This window comes from Hippocampus bargibanti, linkage group LG06, assembly GCF_051943395.1.
Source record: "Hippocampus bargibanti isolate YZ-2025 linkage group LG06, ASM5194339v1, whole genome shotgun sequence".
Taxonomy (NCBI): Eukaryota; Metazoa; Chordata; class Actinopteri; order Syngnathiformes; family Syngnathidae; genus Hippocampus; species Hippocampus bargibanti.
Genome location: NC_142739.1, coordinates 6,216,864 through 6,235,363, shown reverse-complemented (window position 1 = coordinate 6,235,363; position 18,500 = coordinate 6,216,864). Strand labels below are relative to the sequence as shown.

The 18,500-nt window shown below is 41.2% G+C and overlaps 1 protein-coding gene across 1 annotated transcript; it reads right to left on the bottom strand.

Annotated features, from left to right (window-relative positions):
• Positions 1 to 249: 249 nt before the first annotated feature.
• Positions 250 to 12,233, bottom strand: hpn (hepsin). The gene is made up of 13 exons (XM_088997841.1): positions 11,871 to 12,233; positions 11,331 to 11,451; positions 7,873 to 7,980; positions 7,716 to 7,757; positions 7,133 to 7,262; positions 6,954 to 7,070; positions 6,735 to 6,775; positions 6,438 to 6,603; positions 4,712 to 4,902; positions 4,073 to 4,168; positions 3,820 to 3,962; positions 2,906 to 3,070; positions 250 to 2,813 (listed from the first exon to the last, which is right to left on the bottom strand). Exons 2-13 carry the CDS (start codon positions 11,365 to 11,367, stop codon positions 2,769 to 2,771), a joined length of 1,281 nt encoding a protein of 426 aa, XP_088853967.1. The 5' UTR covers positions 11,368 to 11,451; positions 11,871 to 12,233; the 3' UTR covers positions 250 to 2,768.
• Positions 12,234 to 18,500: the final 6,267 nt, after the last annotated feature.

Below are 18,500 nucleotides of genomic sequence, written 5' to 3'. Positions count from 1 at the left end.
CTTGGATACACACACTTTTTACTCACTGTGTGTGTGTGTTTGTGTGTGTGTGTGTGTGTGTGATTGTGGTAAAAGTTCATACCACAAAAAGTAAAACGATATTTTAACCAAATTCACTACAGGGGTGAGGACTTTGAATGAACCCATTCAGAAACCTCACTCCTGCTGTTATTTCAGCTTCAAGTCCACTTTTTATTGCTTTGTTTTTTAAAAAGTTGAAGTGGGAAATGGGGTGACATTTAGTGTTCAAATGGAACACTAGTTCTTCTCTAAACTTATCAGCAACGGTGGTCCTTACTTCTTATCTGGAGTTATCCGGACCTCACAAAACCATTGAAACAGGAATGTGTGTGTGTGTGTGTGTGTGTGTGTGTGTGTGTGTGTGTGTGTGTGTGTGTGTGTGTGTGTGTGTGTGTGTGTGTGTGTGTGTGTGTGTGTGTGTGTGTGTGTGTGGGTACAGTGATCTCCCATTTTTCAAGGTTAATGCGGATAGGTGAAAATCCGTGAAGTATGCGTCAACGGCCGACGCGCCTCGGCTTTCGCCCTGGCCGGCGTCGGGGGAATCCTCGACCCGAGCGCTGACGCCCCCAGCCTCGGCGTCGGTGGCCACTCTCCCCCGCCGATGCCATTGTGAGAGATCGTGCAACACCATCACGCGCTGTCTGGCCAAAATCGTCGTCCGCGTTTGTGAAGAAACAGTTATTTTGTATCCTCATTTTGTGCAATCCTGTAATATTCTCTGTCAAGATAAATGAGGCATGCTGAATGTTGAACGCTACATATGGTCCTTTGACAGCGATAAAAAAAATTGTTCTTATACAATGCTGAGAGAAGTGGTTGGTCTCTGTGCTCCGGCAAATAAACATCATACTTGTTCAATCGAAACAAGAAGGGCCATCTCGAGTATTTATTCTACCAAATGAATCGCAATCACGCTGCAGATCTCTTTGGGCTGCAACCGTAGCGGTCCCAGCTGTAGAATTAAAAAACAAAACAAAAAGGGTCTGGCGGTCATGGTCGTAAGTACGGGTGGTCGTAACTCGCATCGGCCGTAAATCGGATGTTACCTGTATATATGTACATATTCATATACACATACATGTACATATACACACACCAACGTCAGGTTGTCATACACCAATGTATATTCACTTTAAAAGCAAGCAGACATGAAACTCAATTCGTGTGCAGGACCTCTTGTGTCACATTTCACACAAGATTATATTCGATGTTACATGACCATGAGCAGTATTGCACAGACATTTTCATGGATCCAGTGATTCAACTTCAATCACCTTTTGATTAAGGTATTTATTGTTATATTAAAATAAAAAAAACTTTTATATAGTGCAGCTTCAGGAAGAGTGACAATCGGCCTCATTCATGTTTTGATTGAGAAAATATTTCAGCATGATTTGTCTTTCCAAATAACTATCAATTCATTCTTGTAGGTTTTCTTTCTGTTAGTTGTATCTGTAGACACAAAAGGGCACAGGGGGGGGGAAACATTTGGAGAAATAAGCTCCAGATTTCTCACCTGTTGAGGATTTTTGTACCTCTAATATATAAGCCAGACTAGTGATTATCAGTTCATACTTATCAAGACATAAAAGCAATTATACCAACTGTGGGAAAAAAGGAGAAACATGCTACAGACGCAGAACATCAGCTGTTATTTACAAGATCACAATATATTGATTCCAAACTTGGCCAGTCTATCCTCGGTCTATGGGCATTTCACGAGAGTTTAGAAAGAAGGTAACATCACACTGTAATTTCCATAATGTTAAAAAGTGATTAAAATTACATTTGCTTACAGCAAAATAAGTCCAACAATGCTCTAAAAATGAAAGGTACTGTATTTCAGGGGTTTTATATTCATAGCACCATTGCACACCATTTGTATGGTGTTCATCATTATTGGTCCAGACTGTTCTCTATATAGTATGCTTGAACCTATGTAGCACCTTCAAGTTCTTTAGAACGCAAACCAAAGGACCGTTTTGTTTCATATCCAAGAACGACTTGACTCTCATTTGGTGCTATGCATTATATAACTTCAAAATCATGCTTGGTTCTTTATGGTACACATTGAGAACAAGTGATACTTCTCCACTAAAGTGGTGCCCTGTGATGTGTGTCAATGTCAAGGAACCACATTTGTATATACTATGGAGAGTCACTTTTTTTAAGTGAACGTGAGCCTTTATGTATCTCAAATATTGCATTTTTTTTCCTCTTCACAAGTGCTACAGCGGTGTCTCATAAAAGTGCCATGTGGGATTAACACTTGCAATCAAGAATGCTGGTTTCATAGTGCGTGAGGAAAACAAGCAATGAAAAGCATAACAATCAACAGTGGACTCCACAGAACATATGAAAAATGAAAAGCCATAACCTCTGCAATCAGTATCTCCAAAACAGCTCGCCGAAGGGTCCAAGAAAATATGCAATTATAGCCAATCCATTCACAGCCACATCCCATTCCCAGAATTTTTCATCACAAAAGGTGCAATTTGATAGCCATCTGGCTTTAAAAGTGAACATTGTCATCACCATATTAATTGAGGTGCACTTGGAAAATGGTAGCAGATGATACCACCATGTCAGGTTGCCTTTGACCTTTAGGCTGTTGGAGAAAACGAGAAGCAAGAGATACAGGACAAACAAAAAACAATAAAAATCAGGACCTAAAAGCTGACGATGTCAAAAACATACACAAATACTCCTTAGCGGGAGAGGCAAGCGTGGAAACATGGATGCAAAAATCAAGTCCGTGCCATTTTGTGAATCCCTGGTGAGTTGTTATAGTTCTGCAAGCCAATAAAAAAAACAAAACAAGATATGAACATCATGTGCCAAATTGTTATGTAAAAAAACACAACGAACGTAGGAAACCTCTTACCCTCATGGCAGTTGTTATCCATGGCAGAAATCGGGACACCGTGGTGTAAACGCCAGGTTTCTTTGCCGTAGCACATTCTATTCCCCAGCTCACCACCCCCAGCAAACGATATCGGTTGGTTTTGGACAATCGGTCCTCTGCCATAAAGGGGCCACCACTGTCTCCCTGACACCACCAAATAGATATGAAACGTCAGAGATAAACCAATAGCATGGAGGATATCCGACATGAAAGGGCGGCCCGGTAGTCGAGTGGTTAGCACACAGGCTTCACAGTGCAGAGGTCGCCGGTCCCTGTGTGGAGTTTGCATGTTCTCCCCGGACCCGCGTGGGTTTTCTCCGGGTCCTCCGGTTTCCTCCCACATTCCAAAAACATGCATGGCAGGCAGATTGACCACTCCAAATTGTCCCTAGGTGTGAGTGTGACTGTTGTATGTCTTTGTGTGCCCTGCGATTGGCTGGCAACCAATCCAGGGTGTCCCCCGCCTCGTGCCCGAAGACAGCTGAGATAGGCTCCAGCAACCCCCGCGACCCTAATGAGGAATAAGCGGTACGGAAAATGAGATGAGATATCCGACATGAAAGATGATGCAAAGGAATATACGATTAAACCTCCCCAAAAAACACCCCCTAAACAAAGTTCTCTTATTCACCAAAAAGCCCCAAAATGTACTCATTTAGAAAAAAAAAATAGCACACAATACAGTGAAGTACCATTTTCTTTCTCTCTCTAATATTTGACAGTTTTCATGGTTTCTAGAGAGATTTTGGATACACATTCACTTTATTGTCGAGTGTGAGAGGTTTGTTGTTGTTTTTTTGGTGAGTGGAAGAGTCTATGATGTGTTTGTGTAAGGCCCCAAATGGCACTGGGATATTGCAGTCACATTTACAGTCATGAGCGGACACACTGACCTGACAGGCATCCACACCTCCCTTCTCAAAGCCAGCACAGAACATGCTGCCAGTGATCTGGTTGTAGTAGTAATCAGGCGCATTACACATAGCGTCGCTGATGACAGGGACGTTTGCCTCATGCAGAACATCCGTTTCATCGCCTTGTTGGACAGTAAACATAGAGTCTTCTTAGAAGTGACACAACGAGAATGGTACTTTTTCAATTCAGAATCTATAATACCCTTACAAAAAAACACACACACACACTCACCAGAGTCTCCTAAGCTCCCCCAGCCGATAACTGTGCCTATCTGTCCATCTCTTATTCTTTGGCCGTACGCTGGCAGGCAAATGGGTTGGATGTATTCTACAAACAGCAGGAAAAAAAATGTGTTTTGTGTGTGTGTTATCATGCATACCACACAATGCAAAGGAGATGTAATTTGTGAGCATTCACCAGTTTGTATTGCTACCCCTTCATTTTGTCTTTCATATGAAAATGGTGTTATAAAAGGCAAACATGAGACGGGACAAATGATCAAGCTAAAATGCGGCTTTGAAAGCATGTAAACTTCACTGCTTAACAATGGACAAGAAAAAAAACTTCCAAGCAAAACACTCATTTGGTGCCACAGAGAAATTCTATTTTGGTTTAAACTTGTGATAAGTTTTGAGGAAATTTTCTATTTAAGGGACTAGGACAATTTAATAATTCAATTGTGAATGATCAATATTAACCCTTTCAGGAACAGCTGTGAGTACAGTGGACTGCTTGTCATGTTATTAGGTAACGGGGATGCATGAAACAGTTAATTGTTTGCCTTCATCGCTCTGGTCATCCAAAACGGATGTGCGCACGTACGGAGAAGAAAACGCTCGCATGGTTCATCTCTTTCCCACTCTAACTTACCATTGAAGGTGATGGGCTTAGCGAGGGCCAGCACAGCAATGTCACTGCTGTGATCGTCAATGCTATTGACCACAAAGGGCAGGTAATTGCCATGGTAAACGATGGTTTTCACTTCTGCCACATTGGCATTGGCTGGTTTGTTGTAAATGGAGCCCATCAATACACGCCAGTGACTAATAAAGCCATTACGCCTAAGACAAAAAAAATAAAAAATAAATAAATAAATATTGCACATTAATATTATATTATTCACAAAACATTTCTAGTATTTAATAGTACATTTAGACAGTCTTTGTGATCGAACATATTTTTTTCAGACTAAAAATAATCATTTACAAGCACCTTTCTGGACACTCAAGGACACTTTACCCCTCTTGAGCTGAGATTGGCAGTAATTTAAAAAAATAATATTTGTATTATCGTGATTGCAGATTGTAGTGGCCGTGTGAGTGATCCAATGGATTGAAATTCCCAGTTAATGTTGATGTTTTTTTTTGTTGTTTTTGTCTTGTTTTGTGTTTCTTTTGTCACTTTGTGTTGTTGTGCGTCGTGTGGAACGGATACGGATTGTTTTTCAGCATTTTTGACCACGACATTCATCGAGGAGGAGACTGTGCTGAGCGGTTGCGCCTTTTCGGCAGCATGGATATGCCAGTACTGTTTTTGAATGGGAGGACTGTCGGAGCCATTTGACTGCCATCGCTGGACACCACAGGGGTCATTGTGCTTTTTGCGCCTGTAATGGGCAGCGTCTTCACAGCCCCGCTTGGTTCAGTGGAAAGGTCAGTGCTGTTGGACAGTCTGCGGCTGGATGGATGCATGGCTTGAGGAACCCGTGATAAGAAGAAAGGAGCGTCAGCGCAGAGCGCCAACGCGTATGTGGTACTGTTGCGGATTGGAATTGAAGCAGATTTATGTGGAACAGGAGCTGTGAGACAATCTCTTTTCGTCAATGGATGCTACAGCTGCGTGTTTGCTTTCAACATTTAGCTTGTAGTCGACGTGCACATTCCACCATGATGTCCCTGATCCACTGGTGGAAAGACGCTTTGATCCTCTCCTCTTTCATCGAGAACTGCTTCATGTCATCACAAAGAGGGTACAGCAAGTCCTGAAGAATGAATGTCTCTCTGTGTCTTTGTTTTGTCATATTGTCTCTATGCTGTCATATTATTTGTTATTTAGTTTTTTTTTTGTTCTTTTGACTTCAAGACGGCGCCGCGAGAGTGGCTGCCTTTCCAGCAGCTCATGTATTTTGTTTTTCTACTTTCATTCCTTTCATCACTTTGCTGCTGTGAAATGTAAATTTCTCCACTGTGAGACGAATAAAGGCATATCCAATCCAATCCAATCCAAGTTATACGTTATTGTGAACTGTGATTGTTATCAGAATAATACACATCAGATATTCCTTGGCAATTATCGAGAACTATTCACTCATGAATTCTAACAGAGTGCGGGGGAGGATGTGAATGAATAAAATTGTTCCTTGAGTAGAATTTTCAAGTAGGCGTGCTTTGAATGCGTATTTATTTTTAGGATCAAATGTTCATCTTAAGCTCTATTCATTGATTTTACAGCATCGGCGCCATCTATGGGGAAATTCTTTTGTGTCCAGTTAGGTGAAGCAGTCAATTTGTTTGGAACAGAATGTGACTATGTTTGCCTGCAGTGCAAATCAGCAATGATGTAAACATCCTGCATGAGATCAAGCTCCACCTCTTACTTGGGGAAGCAGTGAGCTGCAGAGACAATCCAGCGGTCAGAGATGATAGAACCGCCACATTGATGAACTCCATCGTACTGCAAGCTGACCTGCCACGGCCACATGCCTTGCCTCGCTTCCAAGCCACCAACGATGCGGTCTGCTGCAAAACTACGCCTGCCGCAATCTGGTAAGGGAGAAGAAATTGAATCCTGGAGTAAATACGAACGCAATGGGTCAAGGCTATGATGGGATGGGGAATAGGAGACCAACGATGAAGCAATGGTGGAATAAGAACCATACAGGTGAACATCTTACCTTGGCATAACAATGTGAGGAATTGCTTGCTCTGACAGTCGCTGAAAGAGAAGTGACAGAGAATAGCAATCTACCTCATCAGAATTTAAAGTACAGTGTAATCTAGTCGAGAGAAAATCATTTCAAATGGACAGCTAATATGAGTCAGCGGAACGAGGCGAGCGTTCTCAATGTTTCTACACATCTTGCAGGATTAAATCAAAATGTCAGCGTAGTTACCATAGGAACAAAGCGTCTTTGATTTTCTTGCCGTAGGTCAGCTCTTCGGTTCTGACGCAGAAGAAGCCTCCATCACTGCCGACATCTTGCACAGACGTGATCGAGTAATTCACCACGCTGAATGAAACACACGTTTGTTTTGCGTTGGTCATGCAATGAGCCTTCCGAAACCGTCTCACCTGACAAAGCCGACTTCCTCACAGCTGACCCGGGCCAGAAGCTCATTGGCTGAGGAGGAGCACACTTGACGCCACCTCTTCTGAGTGGAATCAAAAACTCGAAGATGTTGGTCGACAGAATTTACTTGGACTGTTTAGGATGAAATCAACATGTTAGTGGGATTTGGCAGTTTTTATGTGTGTGATGATGAACACATGTACCGAACCACAACACTTCAATACAAGTGCAGTGTGTTCCACCGGAAACAAATTCCTTGTGTGTTCTACATACTTGGCAATAAAGATGATTCTGATTCTGAAGAGTTGGATCAAAAACTGGGCCTTCCCAAATGTCATGATGCTCAGTTTAAAGTTTGTTTTGCCAGAATTAAATGGACAACATTAGCATTATTGTGGGGGTGGTATCCGGTGTGATAGAAGTCTACAATACCAATATTATTTTTGTAATACTCAAACGAACACCCCAAAATTCCAATCAAAACTGAGAATTACTTGGGGTATTTGATCGGGCTCTTCTACAGGATGTCATGCAATGTGAAAATGGTCAAAGGAAACAAACCAGTGTGTTTTGAACAAAAATTACCATCATAATGTCCTGTATCTTCCTCCACAGTGCAATATGTGACTAAAAAGGAGACATGAAAAACGCAAGTCCATTGAACAAGGGCAAAATCTCATACGGTGGTGTTTATTACATACATGTGTCTTTTCTGTTGAGTGTGTTTGAGTACTTATCTGACCTATGACCCAGATTGCTGCTCCAATGGCTCCCAAAGTCATGAGCATTACACACACACCCATCAGGCGACAAGGGGTTAGCACGCAGGTGAGCGAGATCCCCCTGTTCACTGGATATGTGCAAGAATAAGTGTAAGTCTCAGCAACAGAGATGGAAATTAAACTAACGACATGAACAATCAACAATTGAGAATAATCATGTCGACACTAATAAGCATGTTTTAGTGTCAACAGTAATAAATTCGGAAGATTTGGAAGAGACTCCAAGCTATGGTTTGGCTTATGTTGAGAATAAATGACAAATGATCAAAGGTCTAAAGCAGTGGTTCTTAATCTTGTTGGAGGCAGCAAACCCCACCAGTTTCATATGCTCATTGACTGAACCCTTCTTTCAATGACTGTGCCCACTCACTGCAGACTAGACTGAGGAGTGGACCTCTGCAGCGGAAGATCCACCGAACCCCTGAGACCGACTCACCAAACCCCTAGGGTTCGATCAAACCCAGTTTAAGAACCACTGGTCTAAAGGAAGGGTCAGGAAGTTTACACATCCAGGGTCATTTGGGCTGTCTCCCACAGAAAGGAGCACACGCACAGGCACACGCACGCATGCACACACACACACGCCCACACACATACACACACACACACACACGTGCAACCCTATTTATGGAATCACTTAAAGGACAACCGACACCACTTTTTTGCTTCCTAACTGACATCAGAAAAACGTTTTATAGCATCTAAAATACCCAAAACACGCAGGCTGATAGTTTTAGTCAAATGCAAAACACCAATAAAAATGGGTTAAAGTGTCTCAAAACTACTTCAAATTGAAACCGGAAGTGGCCAGTTTCAGAAGGTCCCGCCCCCTTGTTCGTGGTGTCACGCCAAGACGTCTTGCCTTGCTCGAGAATCAAAAGAATGGCTTCAGATTCGGAGAAGATGCTTTCTTGTTAATCGGCCAGTTATGAATATGATTCAAATAGTTCTGAAGAGGAAAGCATAAATGTTTGCAATCGATTAAAAAAGTCCGTCCGTGTCAATTTGAGGCATCTGGACTGAAATGTAGTGTCCCAGAAAATGCAGAAGATGGCGCCCAAGCTCCGTAGCAAAATGGGCTGATTTGTCTGCTGGGAATTTGTGTCAGCTCGTATCAAAGTGTAGTCTTGGTTCAACACACAACGATTCACCATCGCGTTATTTGTGTTTTCCTTGTAATTTCGCCATCAACACGGATCAACATGAAGTTTTCAGACCAAACAAAGTACCGCAAAATACAGAAGAAGAGGGCGTCCAAGCTCCATATAAGGAATTTATCAGCCTGTGGAAACGGAGGTGGCCACGGGAGGTCGCCCCAATGTTGCCTCAAAATGGCATGGAATAAATTCTTTAATCGATTGCAAACATGTATGCTTTCCTCTTCAGAACTATTTGAATCATATTCAGAACTGGATGAGTAACAAGAAAGCATATTCTCCGAATCCGAAGTCATTGTTTTGATTCTCCAGCAATGCAAGACGTCTTTTTCAAGAGTCTTTTTCAATCTTTTTTTGAGAATTTGTTTAGTTTCCCCAATGTACTGCTCTTTACAATTATCATTCTTATAATGTATTGAATAAACTACATTACTTTGTTTTTCATTTGGAAGCCTATCTTTTGGATGTACTAATTTTTGCCTTAAAGTGTTTATCGGTTTGAAATAAGTAGGAATTTTGTGTTGCCAAAGGACTCTTTGTAGTTTTTCAGAAACTCCTGCTGTGTAAGGTACTGCTACTCCTCTCCTTTTTGTATCTCCTTTGGCGAAAGTCCCCCATTTCTCTATCTATCGGATAGAGAAATGTAACAGAGGTGGAAAGTCTTCTCGAATGGTTATGTTTAATCCTAACATTGAAAATGCCATAGTAGTGTAGTTGGATGTTTATTCAGTTACATGAGAAACATTACAGCAGGGAATATCCTTTTGACCCATTACTGACATTTGGACTTTGGGAAACAGCTTCTAAAGCAAACTGGGAAGCCAGATTGTGTTTTTTTCCATCCGTTTTCTTTTGGTTGATTTTTTTTCCCAAAAACAATGCTCAACTAAATGTAACATACATTCACAACAATTTAAAGGACAACCGACGTCTCCGGACATGATGTGTCCATAATTTGTAAAATGGCTTCATATTACTTTTACTGGGCATATTTTAATAAGATTCCACCGCATATAGCTATATTTTACGTTTTAAGACTCGCTCTGAATATTCAGGAAGTTTTGTTTTTGAGTTGGTGACGAGTCCGTACGTGACGTAATGAAAGGACCGCCCCCTGACCGAAAAAAGACACATTGTCGCGGTCCTTCCAACACGTCAATATATTTTGCTGTACATGTTTGGTCTGAGAACCGTGTTGCACCCAAAAGCCGCCAGAAGAGGGCATCCAAGCTCCATATAAGGAATTTATCAGCCTGTGGAAGCGGAGGTGGCCACTGAGGTCGCCATTTTGTGCCTCTTTTTTTTAGGTGAGATATTTTCCCCCAATGTTGCCTCAAAATGGCACGTATAATTCTTTAATCGTTTCCAAACATGTATGCTTTCCTCTTCAGAACTATTTGAATCATATTCATAACTGGATGTGTAACAAGAAAGCATATTCTCCGAATCTGAAGCCATTGTTTGGATTCTCCAGCAATGCAAGACGTCTTGGCGTGACGTCATGAACTGGGGGCGGGACTTTCTGAAAATGCCCAAGTCTCAGCTAATTTTTTGCAGATTTTGGACACTTTAAGTCATTTTTATTGGTGTTTTGCATTTGAACAAAAATATCCTTTTTTTGGGTATTTTAGATGCTATAAAACGTTTTTCTGATGTCAGTTAAAAAAACAAAAAAGTGACGTTGGTTGCCCTATAAATAGGAAATGATGCTATCATATGTCCGCACCAAGGACAACTTACTTCCGTACTGCAAACATAATGGTTTAAAAAAATAATAATGAGCCGAAAACCTCAGTCGATGTCAGAGGACACCGCACAGAAACACAGTGCCGTACAATAAAGCCGGCCCACCGGCTGATTATTCTTTTAAGTTTGACGCACAACTTCTCACACACAGCAAGGCCCAGATTGTGCACTCATCTAGACAGGGAACTGCCCAAAGCTACAACTGAAAATACTTCAGAAGCAAGTGATCCGTGGCACTCACTTTGAGCATCTCCTCAGAAAGGCAGGGTAGGAAGCTCCTTTCCTGCAATTCTTTGAGGATTGACCAAACAGATAGGAATAGATCATTTATCTTGTCTGGGATGTTGAATTGACAAATAGAAGTTAAGCAGTCAGCTTGGAACAAATCTGTTAATAGTTAACAATTGTCAAATGGACTAATGTCTGCTCCCTGTGCAAATGCAAAACAACATGCAACTTGACCATCGACATTTTGAGCGTGCTCGTGTGTGCGTGGGTCTGTGTGTGTCATTTACCCATCTTCCCCTCTTTAACAATTTTTTCAGCATACATCTGTGCAGAATAGAAGGGGGAAAAAACTGTTGAAGATCTCTTCTTCCTTCTTTCCTCCTTTGATTTCTTGTTACGCCAACTTCACTAAAAAAGATAGGTAGATCTTTCAATCTATGGATATGGAATGTGGCAAAGAATCTGTAAGTTTGAACTAAAACCAAATTTTGTAACTCATAAATGTGTGGCTGCACGGGAGGGACGGACTGCGGGCGCGCACACAGACAGACAGATCAATAGATTGACAGACAGACAGATCGAGAGATAAATGGAATTATGTTATGGTTATTGTATTTTAGGTGCACCTAACGCAGCCCTATTGCTATGCTATTTGTAAATGATTTTCTTCATTCGACATTTTAGCATTTAAATGACAATAATTACGAACATTTACGTTTTGGCTAAATAGCAAATAGCTAAACTTCAACAAACATTAGCACTTCGTAATTGTTTGTCCACAAACGGTTCAGCTCTCTAAATTAAAACCCCGTCTTAAATAGGCTCACCTTGTCTTCTCTGAAGGCAGGTGTGCTGGTAGTTTCCTTCAGAATTAACGTGAATTTGCCTTCGTCCACTGGTGGAGGGGACAAAAATGACCAAAAATGTGTTGCCAACAAGATAAATCCCAGTTTCCAACGTTCCTTCCCTGTTAATGCCTTTGAGTTCCCTCACAGGTTACTGACCCCAACGAAGGGCTTAAAAAGGTTTTGTACATCGGGTTTTTGCAGTTTTAGTTTTTTCTTACTTTTTTTGCACTTTCTATCAACCAAAACCACCCGCCCCAGCTGTCAATATAAAGTGCACCACCATCTGAAAGACGAGATACAACGAAAAGGGAAACTGGGCGACTTTACTGGAACTTTTGTCGATCTAAGCACTTGTCCTGTGAGGGGGAGAGGAGTGGCATGTGTGACGTGGTCAATGGACCTGCGTCCATTGTGCGTTCTGGGCTATTAACTTCAACTATGGGGAGACATTTGATTTTTAAAACTGGTGGAAGCGCCAATTCGTTCGCAAATTTTGTAAGCAATATTACAAAGTGTGAAATTTCTGTAAGATTTTTTTATGCCCCAAAAATGGTCTACCAGGACACAAAACTTCAGTTGGACTAATGACGACCATTTTCCTCCGGTGGTTTGGCTCCTCTCTTTAAACAGATATGACAATGTCTCAATAAAATGTACAAATCTCCACGGCACCTTGCAGGTGTTCACGACATAATGTAATTTATCGTTGATTTAATCGAACCGCAAATCTATTGGTGCATTTTTGCAAATCTACGAGTGGCCTCGAATTAGCACAATGAGCCCATCTATAGCACATTTTCCAAGTAAATATAAATTGCTGCTCCAAACATATTGCGTGTTTCTCATCTCAATGGTTGTGCTCTTCCGAACATGTGTGCATGATTTCATTGTGTATAGGTCATCATATGACCGCTCAGTGTTCAAAATCAGTCAAGACCTTTACACCACTAACACCATCTATGAATCAGAGTCAGAATCATCTTTATTGCCAAGTATGTAGAACACACAGGGAAATTGTTTCTGGTCGAACACGCTGCACTAGTATCATCATCAAAAAATTGCAAAGAGGCACTATACAGTTCTATTTGGGCTACTGTTCAAAGAGTTAATGGCTTGGGGGAAGAAGCTGTTTAAATGTCTGCTGGATTTGATGTGCATGGATCGGTAGCGCCTGCCTGAGGGGAGTAGCTGGAAAAAGGTGGTGGGCCAGGTGCGGAGGGTCCAGTATGATGTTCCGCGCCCTAGTTTTGGAATATCCATAATGAATATCTAGGAACATTGGATAAACGTTCATAGAATGGAGCTATTTCTTTTTTTAATCAAATAAATAGCCCCTGCCCCAGCTGACATTTTTATACATTATTGCATTCTGTTAACTATAGTGATGAAACATTCCAAGCATTTTGACTTGCACTGAATTGCACAATGGCAAAAAGATTGGCCATTTTGGGAGCTGATTATCTATGTGAGAAAGGAACTTGGTTTTGACATATGGGGGAATGTTTTGACAAAGATATACGTCGTTGACAAATCAATCTAACCAGCCGACCATAGTATGGCACAAGTGACAACAGAACGTGTCTACAATACGTACTACAAATAATGTTAGCCTCCTTGCTATGAATAGACATGCAGGCTGAAGTGGAAAAGATCAAACACCAAAAGGGGGCGTGATGATCTATGGCAAAAATCATGACAAAAAAAACCCTTAAATCACTATAGATGCTTTTAGGGTGGTGAATCTGGGATCTGATGTCAGATATATTGCCAAAGTTCAGCCATTTAGCATCCCTTTGTCGACAAAATGGCCGCATTGAACAGCAAGCCCAAACAATTACAGACGCTCCTCAATTTACGAGCATTAGTGTTGCGAACAGCGGTACGGTACATACGAACGAAAATGTTCGGACAGAGATGCTGTAAATTAGATTTTGTATTGCCTGCCAAGGTGTTGAAAAAAAGACTTTATTATAGTGTCAAAATAATTCATTCATAGGTATAAGTTTGCAGAATGAGAACCACTGTTTTGTGATAATTGGAAGGACATTGGAGAGAATTAAAATAAAGCAAGCCTCCGTGGAATATGATCTTTGGAAGATTCGGGTGTTCTGATTAGACCTATTACTATTTTACTCATTTATTTAATGATAATTATTTCACTTGTAGTAATTTTAAGATGTTTCGTTTGGAGTACTGGTAAATGTTCTTGTGCATAGTTGGTTTTATTTTGAGTGTGTCCTCAATGTATGTTTTTTCGGAATAAGTGCTTGTTTTTAATTAACAAGGAGACAAAAAAAAGTTTGTGCAAATGTTTTCTGAAATGCATTTGGCGTGAAGAAATTAAAACGTTTACTGCAAACCTTAGAAACAGGTGGATGGTTAGAGTAAGTCCCAAAAACAGAAGAGACACTCAGCAAACTAAAATAATTAAAAAATAACATGAACCGATGATTAGCTGTTGTATTTGAAGTCTCATGTCGCTGTATTATTTATTCATGTCATAGTCCGGAAACAGGCAATTAAACACGCAGTGAGAGAACAGGAACTTGTTGATGTAAATTCTCAAGTTCCCAAATTGTGATAAGGCACGGCCAACAGATACTGAGCAGAGCGCAAGAGTGAGGATGAAAACCAGAAGTCAGTGACTCCCAACAAGAGGATCCTTGTTTACCAGATGGTTTTTGACACCAAGACTTCATTTTCAGCATTCACCAGTCCTTTTTGCTTGAACCTCCTATAAGAGCGGATACAGCTTTTCATTTTGTATTATGTTGTAAGAGACAAGAGAGACAAGCTTTGACCAGTTTAGTGACATTGTTAAATAGGTAGCTAAATGCAAGTATTCCTGATGTAAACATCTCAACATTATTTGAGATGTAGATTTACATTAACGTTGCAGATGGAAGACAGTTTCTCATTTCATGAAATGCTATTCACACTTTTATTTTGCAGCACAGAGATGCATACGACTTACCACTGTATTGTGCAATATAATTTTATGAAACTAAACATTACTTATCACAAAAATATAAACATGTTTTAATGTTGGGTTCAATCAGGAGCACCATCGGCCACTCTTTGAGCACCCGTATGTCTCTAAGGAACATTGAATAAATGGGATTTTGTGTTTAGGCGGCACAGCGTTACATGGTCACATGGGGCGTGTCAAAGGGATGCTTGCATTAGCCGTTTATTCTATGGTATTTTGTTATTGCAAATTAGAATCTGTTCCCTCCGCAAATGTGAAACCTTCGATCCATTTGTCCTGAAGTGTGCAATACTCATCATCCTTTTTTCTTTGCGCCATTTTCTTCATCAGGGGGTAAGCTTTGTGCTCATGACCAAGTGGACTGATTCAAAAGGGGTGTTTACCTGTTTCCAACCTAGGCTAGTATCATCCAATAATCCAACGTCATGATTCTGTTTGTAACTGTTGGGGTAATTCGCCATACGAACATGTTTAAACATCGCTTTCTAATCTTTGTTTACGTTTTGGACTTACGTCACATCCTATCGCGTCACACCCTGTGCGCCATATAAATGCTCTCCCAGTTCTCTCTGTCTCCATGCTTCCTCCTTAGCCGACAACGCAATGTCTCCGCTCTCTTCAAGATTAAACCAACTTTCTGTTCAACACCTGGCTTCCTGATGATTTAACCATCCTCTGCCATCAACGCCCGTAGAAGCAATGAATCAGGGACGAACAATCAAAATAAACCCATTAGTAACCAACGGGTGGATCTGTAGAGCACCTCCTGCAACGGCACACCTGTTGGTCATTACACATTTTTTGCTCTAAAACAGGGGTGCTCAATACGTCGATCACAATCTACCAGTTGATCTCCAAGGTACGATTGGTGGATCGCATAACAAGGTGATGTGTCATTGTCATGAACTGACACTATACAAATAAAGTTGAGTTGTTTGAAAAAAAATCAAACTAGACATCAGCCCATCATCCATACATTCACTTTATTGATATACCAGACAACCAGTCAGATTACATCTCATTATACGGTACACTATGCTTGCTCAAACAACGTCCTTCAGCGTTGCAGACTAAACATGCTAGTCGTTAGTTACATCCTAACTTTTAATAAGATAGGGTATAAAAATTAGTGGAGGAGCTGGGCCAAGTGAGAAGAAGAAAAATATCACTTTCATACGTAATGGCAAGATGACTTTTTTTTTCACGATGACATCTTCAAAGTGCATTTGTTTCGTCTGCCATATTGCCTTATCAGAGTGACCTCAGGTAATGGCAAAAATGAACGGAATTATGTTCTGTTGTGCAGCATATGTGGTTATACATCATTTTTGACGACGATACTAGTGCAGCGTGTTCTACCGGAAACAAATTCCTTGTGTGTTCCACATACTTGGCAATAAAGATGATTCTGATTCTGATTCTGATAAGTTGTAAAAATCCTCAATATATTTCTCAATAAATATTATGGGTAGATCATTTTGACATGGTCATTTCAAAAGTAGCTTGTTAAAGCGCGATATAAATCAATACGTATTGTATTGTATTGTATTGTATTGTATTGTATTGTATTGTATTGTATTGTATTGTATTGTATTGTATTGTATGGTCTGGTATTGTATTGTATTGTATTGTATTGTATTGTATTGTATTGTATTGTATTGTATTGTATTGTATGCTGTAAAAGTGTGAGCACCCCTGCTTTAAAAGAAGCCAATTGCAGCTCATACAGGAAAATACTAGTGAAATATCAATTGATGAATGGATTAAGCAAGCGAGGATATTTTATTTTATCTGCGAGGCAGATGCAATCGTCAGAAGGGCCATATAGGGCTCGCAAGACATAGATTCCCAACCCCTGGGTTAGCACGTCTGCCACACAAAGCCGAGGTGCAGGATTTGAGTCCGCCTTCTGGCTTCCTGTGTGGAGTTTGCATGCTCTCCCCATGCATGTGTGTGTTTTCTACGGGTATTCTGGTTTCCTCCCACATTCCAAAAACATCAATGGAAGGTTCCTGGAAAACTCAGAATTGTCCCGAGGTGTGATGATGAACGCAAATAATTGTTCGTCTATAGAGTATGTCCCCTACTTTTAACTGGCAATCAGGTCGGGGTCTATGCCGCCTGCTGCCGGAAGTCAACTGGGAAAGGTTCCAGCAAGCCCACGGACCTCGTGAGGATAATGTGATTATAAAATGTATGGATGTTTTTTTAATAAATAACTATGCCCTATTAGTATTCCCATATCCCCCCACCCCCACCCCCCAAAAAATAAGTCCAAATTGGCGCCCGAGTAGGCAGCCATCAGCGACTGCTCTCGCAAGCCTTGCTTTTTGTTGTTGTTTTTGTGTTTTCTTTTGTCACCTCGTGTTGTTGTGCGTCATGTGCAACAGATATAGGTTGTTTTTCAGCATTTTGGCCCCAACAATCATCAAGGAGGAGACTGTGGTAAGCAGTTGCGCCTTTTCGGCAGCACGAATTGTCACGGGTTGCAAGGTGGTGATGGCAGTTGCGGATCCCAAAAAGCAGTGACGTGCAGTCAGTGGAGGCAGGTGAGGCGGTGCCTCACCTGTCATCATGGAAAGCTGTCATGGAAATATCAAATTAAAAAATAAATTAAACAATTAGATGTATTTAGTGATTTGTACTTCAAAGTTCTTGTCCATTTAACTTCACCGTTTTAAGATTTTTTTCAAAATCGCTGAATTTACCGTTCGAATACTAAGTAGAGACGAGTGGTGACGTCATTGATGACGTCAGTGCCTCACCAGCCATGAACCTCACCGCACGTCACTGCCAAAAAGCAGGCAGGAAGGAGCAGGAGGTTGTGTTTGACAAGTTGTATTAAAATAAAGTTAGCAGGAACAAAATATAAAACATCAAAATCATCTGAACTGAAAAAATACAAAGTATCAAAAGAAAACCAAGCTTAAAAGTCCGCCAAGGTGAAACAAACACATACACGGCATACAATGCATACAATTGCATACAAAGCATACCCAATGCATACAAAATTGCATTCAATGACCCGACACCAAATGGTCGTGCCGGGAGTCCTTTTAACTGTCACTGATTGGAACAACCAGCACCTGCGAGGCAGCAGGCAGGGCTGACAGTGCTACCCATTGGTCACCAATCCGAACGTGGCAGTCCGCCACTGATCGGGACGACCAGCACCTGTGCAGGTGCAGGCGGGGCCGACAGCGCCACCCGTTTGTCGCCAACCAGATCATGACACGAATATGCCAGCACCGTTTTTGATTGGGAGGAATGTTGGTGCCATTTGACAGTCATTGCTGGACAGCTTTGGGGCAATTGTGCTTCTTTGCGCCTGTAATGGGCAGCATTTTCACAGCCCTAGTTTGTTTAGCGAAAAGGTCGCTGCTGTAGGACAGTGCTGCTGGATTGATTCGTGGCTTGAGGAGCCCGCGATGAGAAGAAAGGAGTGTCAACGCAGAGCGCCGATGCGTATGTGGAACTGATGGGTTAAAAATGATGAATCTCTCTGGTTCATGGCTCTTCACTGTGTTGGAATATGGTAGTAAAATCAGCAGGAACCAAAGTGTTGAACAAAAAAATATTATTTTAATCTTGTAGACAGCAGAGACATTGTGAGGTCTGTT